The 8,205-nt window shown below is 38.6% G+C and overlaps 3 protein-coding genes across 19 annotated transcripts in view; 2 read left to right on the plus strand and 1 right to left on the minus strand.

Annotated features, from left to right (window-relative positions):
* Positions 1–3,572, plus strand: part of LOC147143157 (BAR/IMD domain-containing adapter protein 2) — a 28,179-nt gene extending 24,607 nt beyond the window's left edge. For all 16 annotated transcript variants that reach the window (XM_086038044.1, XM_086038049.1, XM_086038056.1 and 13 more), the window contains one exon: positions 684–3,572. In XM_086038044.1, the coding sequence (XP_085894170.1) occupies positions 684–756 (73 nt within the window). In that variant the 3' untranslated portion in view covers positions 757–3,572. The remainder of the gene's footprint in view (positions 1–683) is intronic.
* A 332-nt stretch (positions 3,573–3,904) lies between these two features.
* On the minus strand, positions 3,905–5,065 carry ndufa3 (NADH:ubiquinone oxidoreductase subunit A3). Its single transcript, XM_086038065.1, has 4 exons — positions 5,002–5,065; positions 4,649–4,723; positions 4,492–4,569; positions 3,905–4,075 (listed from the first exon to the last, which is right to left on the minus strand). Exons 1-4 carry the CDS (start codon positions 5,006–5,008, stop codon positions 3,984–3,986), a joined length of 252 nt encoding a protein of 83 aa, XP_085894191.1. The 5' UTR covers positions 5,009–5,065; the 3' UTR covers positions 3,905–3,983.
* On the plus strand, positions 5,056–7,901 carry tfpt (TCF3 (E2A) fusion partner). 2 transcript variants are annotated; one of them, XM_086038064.1, is made up of 7 exons: positions 5,056–5,293; positions 5,699–5,835; positions 6,025–6,147; positions 6,416–6,486; positions 6,569–6,638; positions 7,200–7,352; positions 7,603–7,901. In XM_086038064.1, exons 2-7 carry the CDS (start codon positions 5,737–5,739, stop codon positions 7,675–7,677), a joined length of 591 nt encoding a protein of 196 aa, XP_085894190.1. In that variant the 5' UTR covers positions 5,056–5,293; positions 5,699–5,736; the 3' UTR covers positions 7,678–7,901. The 2 variants fall into 2 exon arrangements, with proteins under 2 accessions (XP_085894190.1, XP_085894189.1); XM_086038063.1 differs by having other exon boundaries at positions 5,058–5,298.
* The last annotated feature ends 304 nt before the right edge of the window (positions 7,902–8,205 follow it).

The raw sequence follows: 8,205 nt of genomic DNA on the forward strand, positions 1-8,205 counted from the left end.
TGGGCAACACTGACTGTGCTTTTGTAAACTCGGTCACCTCTTTTCGCAGCCATGTTGTTAGTGGAAGCAGCGCACGTCAGCGGGGAAATGCTTTAAAGCGGAAGTCAACCCAAACATATTTTTTTCAAGAATATGTTCCCAGCAGGCCCACTAGTTAAAACACGGAATTCTGATTAATTTTACCTTTGTGGAATATAAGTTATGCAGCAAAATGCACTCTTTTTTAGCCATCTCTGGGGGCGGCCATTTTGTCTTCTGTCGACTGAAAATGACATCGCAACTGCTCACGACGGCCAATCACGGCTCGGATTCAGAAAACAGGTCAGCCGTGATTGGTCGTTGTGAGTATTTGTGATGTCATTTTCAGTCGACAAAAGACAAAATGGCCGCCCCCAGAGATGGCTAAAAACGAGTGCATTTTGCTGCTTAACTTATATTCCACAAACGAAAATTCATCAGAATGCCGTGTTTCTGTGGGCCTGCTGGGAACATATTCTTGAAAAATATATGTTTGGGTTGACTTCCGCTTTTAGATGCTAAAATAAAATCTTCAAAAGATAATCATCCCGACAGATCAAATCGATAGTGGCAACATTTTGCCCACAGAAAATCTCTTTTCTAATGAGCTTGAAGGGTGCATTTCTATGTATTATTCTTTTTATTTTTTTTTTGTGGTATTTCAGGACCAACCCGTTTGCCCACGTTCGCCTCCGAAGAACCGTCACCAACGATCGCTCTGCGCCAATCATCGAGTGAGCGCTCCACTTTTGAGGACGGAACAGACCATTACTTCAAGAGCACTCGCCTCTCTATTTACTTTTCAATCATTTAATCTGAGACGAGTTAGTTGTCTTTTTTGGGGGGGGGGAGTATTCCTAAAGGTGGAGGTGTGTATATGCGTGTAGGCGCAACTGATTTGTTATCAAGAGAATACATCCGAATTGTTCAGTTAGACTAAAGCAGTGGTGGGCCACTGCTTTCTGATCAGGGAAGCCCTTCGAGGGCTATACTAGAGTTAAGAAAATGAAATAGCATGGAACAAATAATTCTATAGTCAGAAATGTATACTGTACATGATTTTTGGCCCACCACTGCTCTGGAGGAAAAACGAATACTCAAAATCGACATGATTCTTGTGAATTTTCCGCTGTACACAGTGTGATCAGTCTGCTGTAATCGCCATTTTTAGGCTTCTCTATAACAGCTTAGCCTTCGTTAGCCTTTTGTTAGCTTTCTTGCCTCATTCACAGAAGTGCTTTTAGCTGAGTGTATTGCGGGACTGGCTCCTATTTTACGGTATAGTCGAGTTTTTGTGCCTTGGGAGCAGGTTCCTACTGTAATTGATTAATTGTTGCCTTAGGTCGCGTGTAGTTTTCGATTCATGTGTTGGCACTGCTTTCCGATGTGTAGGTAGTTCTTGTGTAAATTATATGACTGGTGAAGGTTATGACATGTTTAGGCCAGTAATCAACAAACATGCTGCTGCGTTGACATTGCGTAACACCAGTGTTGCTCATAACCTTGTCTAGAGCGGTTCTCAACAATTTTTTTTTTTTGCCTATTTTTTGCTCAACCCTGAGGATCTCCCCATTCACCCTCCGATGGCGCAGAGTCCGCTTCGTCCGAATCAGCTTTTTTTTTTTTTTCTTCATCATTCAGAGCAATCTAAATTTACCATTAAATACAAACATGAAAAACATGCAATGCTAGCGGGATGAAAAAGAAAGTTGTATGCATTCAGTGTATATTACACAAAAAACATTTGATTCAACACAATCATTTACAGTTTTTAATAGTCGTCTTCTTCTGTATCATTAGCTTAATTTCGAATGCTAACCCCGAACCTTGTAAGTTGGTGAGCTTCCCCACAACTCCTTGCAAATGTTTCGCAATAAAAGCAGTATTAAGAAATGAATGGTGTAATCACGCTGAAACGCTAGGGGTTTTATAATTTCGCAATTTTGAAAAGAATGCAGATCATGTTAATTTTGTATTAACAGCGTCATGCGGTAACTTTAACAATGCAAAACGGGAGCGAGAGCTCTTCTTAAAATATAGTGCATTAGACTTAGGAATTAGAGCGCGGGGGTTTAAGTACAAATAGGTCTCAGCCACATTTGTGTAAAATAATCCTGGGCTATTTTTTGAAACGCACATTTTTGTTAAAAAAAAAAATCAAAATACTTTATTTACACAGACCCTTTGCAATTACACCGTGGACCACTAGGGGTCCACGGACCCCTAGTTGAGAACCATTGTTCAAAAGTATGGAGTTGTTTTTCCTAAATCACCCCCCCCCCCCCCCCCCCCTTCCATGTGAAAAGCTAAAATACCAACAATCTGTCATGTTTTTGTATCCACTATGAGGTGCACATAAAATGTAATTAATTCATGAATTAATGAATCACGGATGAAAATGTCTCCCAATAGAATCAGGGAAGTTTTAGGCCAGTTTTAAAGAATTGCCAAATAGGACTGTGTTACCATAAGAGTTAACGTCTGGACTGCAGGATGCTTTTATTTGAAAAGGTTTCTTTTTTTTCCTGTGGGAAGAAGAAAGTCGTGGAGGGCAAGTTTTAAGAAAAGTCTATTTTAGTCTTCGGAAGTTTATGATTCCTTTTCAGTCCCCAATATAAAGCTAGTCATCATGAGGGTGGGCTAGTTTACCCAGGAGACTCAGCAGAATCTTGTGTGGATCAAAAGTTTATTGGAAAGTGCTGGAGAAGGTTTACAGGAAAGTTGATGAGAGCCAAGGAAGCGTTCGATGGTAAACGAGACATCAAATGCCTTTTAGTAGCTCTGTAGCCACAAGGTAAATAATGTGTTTGTAAAGTCAAATTTCTAACCGCGAATGTGATATTTTCATTCCCTCATGTGAGATGACGTCATCGAGAACAACGTCCACACCAAAAAAATGAGGCAGATCCTTTTGTATTCGCACAAATTGTGATTTAACATGTATGTTGTCTTTTCACTTTGGTATTAGGATATTTGCGATCTATGTTGTAGAATTAGGTTGGTTTAAAATGATGAATGTGACGTCGAAATGAGTGATGTCGAAGTTTAAGGTATTGAAACGACAAAAGAATCACAGATCATGTAAAAATAAACAAAGCGATCATTTAATTACGTGATCAAGAGCATACGTTTATATTAGAGTACAACTGAACTGACATGTATACCGTTGCTAATAGTGGCCAATTTTCACTTAGGGGTGTACTCACTTTTGTTGCCAACGGCGTGTTATTCTGGGGGAAACTGTAAATGTACTTATACAATCCGTACCCTGACTACATGTAGCAAAATGTCATTTCTTCAGTGTTGTCCCATGAAAAAAAAAAGATATAAAATATTTACGAAAACGTGAGGGGTATTCCCATTTATGTGAGATATTGTAAGTCTTCTACCAAAGTGAAATGTTAACACTATGCATATGTTTCTACATTAGCCATGTGAAATATAAATATAGTGATTACAGACAACGGTAAGAGTCTATGTGGCTGCAGTTTCCTAACACGAGATAACAATGAATACTGACATTGTGTGAAATAAAGCAAAATCTGTGACGGAAATGTTCCCGTTTTCATGGTGTTCATTCAAGTTGGAGCTTTCTGCTTAAATAACAATCACTGGTTAAGTAGTTTAACAAAAGAAGTCTGTTCTCGTCGTTCATCCAATTTTATTCCTTGTGCACGGTGAATAATGATTGTGTGGAACAATGAAATCATTGCAAATTTTAATCAGCTTGAAGATTGGTCAAAGCCCTCAGATGTGATCAGGCCGGTGTCGAAACTTCCATGATCTCCTCGTGGGAAAAAAAAATAAATACAGCAAAATCTAAACCCACTGTTGTGTAATCCTGTTTTTCCGAAACACTAAAATCACAGGCAATGAGAAAAATGCGTTGAATTAAATAAGACGATTTTTATTGTGGGTTATTGACAACTATAGAAAGGCAGAACAGAGAGAGCGAGAATGTGATGTTAAAGGTCTTTCAGCCACTGCAGCCTGTCTCCCCTTTGCTCACAAGGGTGCACGGGAACATCGGGCATGTTTCCATCATCTCGCACAGGAACTGCGATGGGGAACGAGGAAGATATTAGGCACAGCAAAAGACTGTGAAAGGTACATTTGTGACAATTTAAGCTTGTATTTTACCATATTAACTTACAGTCAGCCACATAGCATAATTGTCTCAGTCGTCATTTTTCAATATTTTTGAAAGATGAGAAAAAAAAAACATTTTTAGAACACACACGGGTATTTTTTTAAATGTATTTTGTAACAAAGATTTCAACCAGATGGGGGAACAAGTAAGCGAAATGGAAAAGACCAATAAAAAATACCAACGTGTTTAAAAAATGTTTTTTATTTTTTCAAAAATACTGAAAATGACTTAGGTAATTGTACTGGCCGACGATATGTAATGATCGCTATTGGTAAATAAACCCATGAGGTGGTAGACAGTTGTCACAAACAGTAGTGTCCTACCTGGATAGGTGTACGGCACCGCCGCATTGATCATTCCTGAATATTTTGTGAATGGACTTATTACTGGGAGCGCAAGACCTGAAGAAAGAAGTGATAATTGGTCATAATTTTTTTCACAGATATGCCCTATGAGAATACTGTCTCGTTGTTGACTCACCCATTAGTCCTATAGCGCATGAGACGAAGATGACAGGCTCCTTATTCCACGCATTCTTTAAAAAGGCTGCAACCCCTACACAGACACAGACGTTGATTATTATATTTTTCAAAGGAGTATATTTTACTGTGCAGTTCATCCATGATAACTATTAGCAAACGTTAGCAAAACACCCAAGGTCACGCTTACGGGTATTTTTTTAATCAATAATGAGTTATATGATTTCTACACAGCAATTCAATTATTTTACTTGGTTTAAAAACGAATTATTACACTATGCAAGAATGATAACAGGAATATTCATGTTTCTTTCAACCGATTGCCATGTCGAAAAAGAACAAATACACACGCACCCGCCATCTTGGTTTGTGACGTGACCCTGGCGGCTCACGGGAAATGAAGTTGTGTCGTTGTTGTGACGTTATAGTCATGCGCCTGCAGCATGTAAACAGAAACGAGACGATGCGATTTGAGGAGCCACTTTTGATGCTAATTTCTTCAATATAGTGTGTGACTAAAACATGCAAGAGTATTTTTTAACAAATAACTACGTGTTTTTGAATGTGTTGTTTAGGATGTTTGTTTCTTAACTTTGAAGAGACACAAGTACTCCCGTCGTGAATTCGACTGAACATCGATTGCTAAGTAAGGTTAGTAGGTACTGCTACTCTCTGGTCGTACTTTTCTTACAATAATTAGGTTATTAATCTCTCACTGTTATCTAAACACCTCAACGACGGTAAAATGTGACCCATAAATGACTTTAGTATTCAGCAGTAGATGTATGCTCATCAAATTTTGCCACCTAATGCCTCAAATAAAGATCACGCCAGAAACCGCCTTTCAGCTTGTTGCATACTTTTACTACACAACCAAGAATCCGCTTAACACAAACACTGTAAGAGTTATTGTACTGAACAGCATCATATTGCACTTCATCAACTTACCTCTAGCTGCTTGATGGTTCGTGACAATTCTAACAGTGCAACAAATATTTGAATATATTGTGTTCACTTGGAGAATTCTTATGTTGTTTTTTTTACTTTGCAGTTTCAGGTGTCCCCATCTCCCAACCACCATCCCAGGCAATGGAAGACTTCTCAGGTTTGGCCCTCCCTCCTCTATTCGGGGGTCACATCCTGGAAGCAGAACTGGAGCCAGGTGGTGTGGAGCTGGGACCCGGGGAGGTATGTGTCATTTATTTTCTGTCAAATTACACATAACTGAATGAGTTAATGACATTTACATTAATTTTAAGTGTAAATGCTTTTCACGGCGACAGCATTCTAAAAGAGACTTTGTTCTAACAAATGTACCTTCTTTCCTGTTTGAAAATGGAGCACTTTTCAGTGACTGGGATTGTCGTCTGTTTGCAGGTGGAATTGGGCCCGGGGGGCAGTGAACTGCTGGAGAGCGCCGCCCCGGAGGACGAAGAGAGAAGAGTTCTTGATAAGAGGAAATATTTGGCGCTGAACAGACGATGCAAAGAGATTGAACAGGTTGAGTCTGTGTTCATCTCCAGGCAGCGTGGAGCATAATTTACATTTGTTCCTATCATTTTGTGCCCCAAACTATGTCCACTCCATAGTTTGTACAGTAAGAAAATGCTAAATTAAAGAGTTTTCTCCAAATAATGCCAATCATTTTTATGCAGACTACTTCCATTTGGAGGGGCTCAAAAATCTACCAAGCTCATATCGGATCATAAGAATAAGCAGAAATGTATTGATTTACCATCCTCACTATTGCGCCATGCATCCCATACAGGTGAATCACAAGATTCTCGGCCGCCTTCACCAAGTCCAAAGACTGACACGACGTTTGAAAAAAGAAAGGCGGTAGGAAATGGTTTTACTTTCATCAAATCTCATCTTAATTATGCTTCAGGCCCCCTGTTTTACTACTTTTGCTCTGTTACAGGTTCCTCATGAAGACCCTTGATGCTCATGGAGACGACTACAGGAATGCTCAGCTCACCATGCTGCTGGAGGTCAGCTGTTACACAATGAAAGCAAAAACAGTACTTATTACTGTACATATTCTCTTTACCGTGCGTTCTATAATCAGTTGGACTGTTCTCATGAGCTTGTCCGTTTTAGAGAGACCCAAAGTCCAAATAAAGCTGCATGAAGTTTATCAACAGAAGTTTTCAAACTATAAACTAATAATTAAAATTTCTGAAATAACAAAATGGCCCAATGTCTTACATAAAAAAATACACGAATAAAAAAGTATTAAAAACAAAACGAAAAAATTGAGACAGTTTAAGTCTAAAAAGTAATTTAAAACAAAAAATGTGACATTTTTCATTTGTATTTTTTTATCATAAATATATATATATAATTTTTTTTTAAAATTCATTTCAACTCTTTTTTTATATGTTAAATAAAAAACACATTAGAAATTGTGTGATATTCATTACCATTAAAATATTTCACGATTACCGTATTGATAAAATGTGTGGCAAATTTTCATGACTTTAGTGTTTTAAAGCTTCGAACGTCTTTTTTGTGTACACATCTCTTCATTTTGTGATATCGCACTGTTCCAGGATGAGCCCGGTGCGCCTTCGGACGCCGCTGCTGCAGATGATCGGATAAACGGCGTGTCGGGCTCCACCTCATCTCCCGCTTTTCACCATCCTTCGGGGCCCAAGAAAAGAAGACATGTGACGCCGAAGCAAGAGAAGGACAAAGATTTACAGGTCGGCTTTTATCTCACCCATCTCACTTGCGCTATTGTGTAGTTGTCATGAGATTTGGGCGTAGCCAATACAACAATTTGGAATGTCCTGAAAGAGCCGTTCCAATACTTTTGGAGGGGACTGTGTTTCAGGTGCGCCTGGAACGTATGTATCCCCTGCGACAAATGGGATTCACTGTATACATTGATTTAATAGTTTAATAATTCATTTTAAAAGTGAAAAGTACAAATGTAATTGTTTCTTTCCCCAGAGTGAAGCAGACGTGCCGGTGCTGTCCGACACGCAGTTTGGAGAGTTGCCCAGCCCAACCTCACTATCACATTGACGGAAATAAATGCGTGTACATTAAGAGGCACACATCCATTTGAAAATAAGTTGGTGAACAGGTACTGTCTTGTCACATTTCAATATTTTCCATTGTATAATGACATCACATTAGAATAATTGTTCTTTTCAACACATTTTGCAATGCGTTTATGTACATTGTTATTTGCCGATTTGATTAGTTGATCTGCTGTGAATATTTTGTATTAAATGTTTAACAATGTCCTTTTTTGTGGGGTTTGAAGTGTAGAGCATTAAATGCAGTAGAATGCTCTCACTCACCTTTTTGAAACTGTTAGTTTGAAACACACTTCTGAAATCTGCTCAGATTACCTTTAATCATGTTATTAGTAATTAATAATATCCATCTATGTAAAGACACAGATCATGTTAAGGATTCCTCGCAATAATTGATTTAACAAGGTAGTGGATAAAAATGGATAAATATCAATACACTCTTTTTCCTATTATCTCTTCCATCCATTATCCAATCTGCTTATCAATAACAGGCGGGCTGGAGCCCATCCCA

The sequence above is a fragment of the Filicampus tigris genome, chromosome 8, assembly GCF_054856515.1.
Source record: "Filicampus tigris isolate MCC_2025a chromosome 8, RoL_Ftig_1.0, whole genome shotgun sequence".
Classification (NCBI taxonomy): domain Eukaryota; kingdom Metazoa; phylum Chordata; class Actinopteri; order Syngnathiformes; family Syngnathidae; genus Filicampus; species Filicampus tigris.

Coding starts and splice junctions, on each gene's coding strand:
- tfpt (XM_086038064.1), top strand. CDS start 5,737: ATGGAAGACTTCTCAGGTTTGGCCCTCCCTCCTCTATTCGGGGGTCAC. Junction 5,836..6,024: donor TGGAGCTGGGACCCGGGGAG/GTATGTGTCATT, acceptor GTCTGTTTGCAG/GTGGAATTGGGCCCGGGGGG. Junction 6,487..6,568: donor CGTTTGAAAAAAGAAAGGCG/GTAGGAAATGGT, acceptor GCTCTGTTACAG/GTTCCTCATGAAGACCCTTG.
- ndufa3 (XM_086038065.1), bottom strand. Junction 4,570..4,648: donor ATGCGCTATAGGACTAATGG/GTGAGTCAACAA, acceptor TTCTTTCTTCAG/GTCTTGCGCTCCCAGTAATA. Junction 4,076..4,491: donor GGTGCCGTACACCTATCCAG/GTAGGACACTAC, acceptor TCCCCATCGCAG/TTCCTGTGCGAGATGATGGA.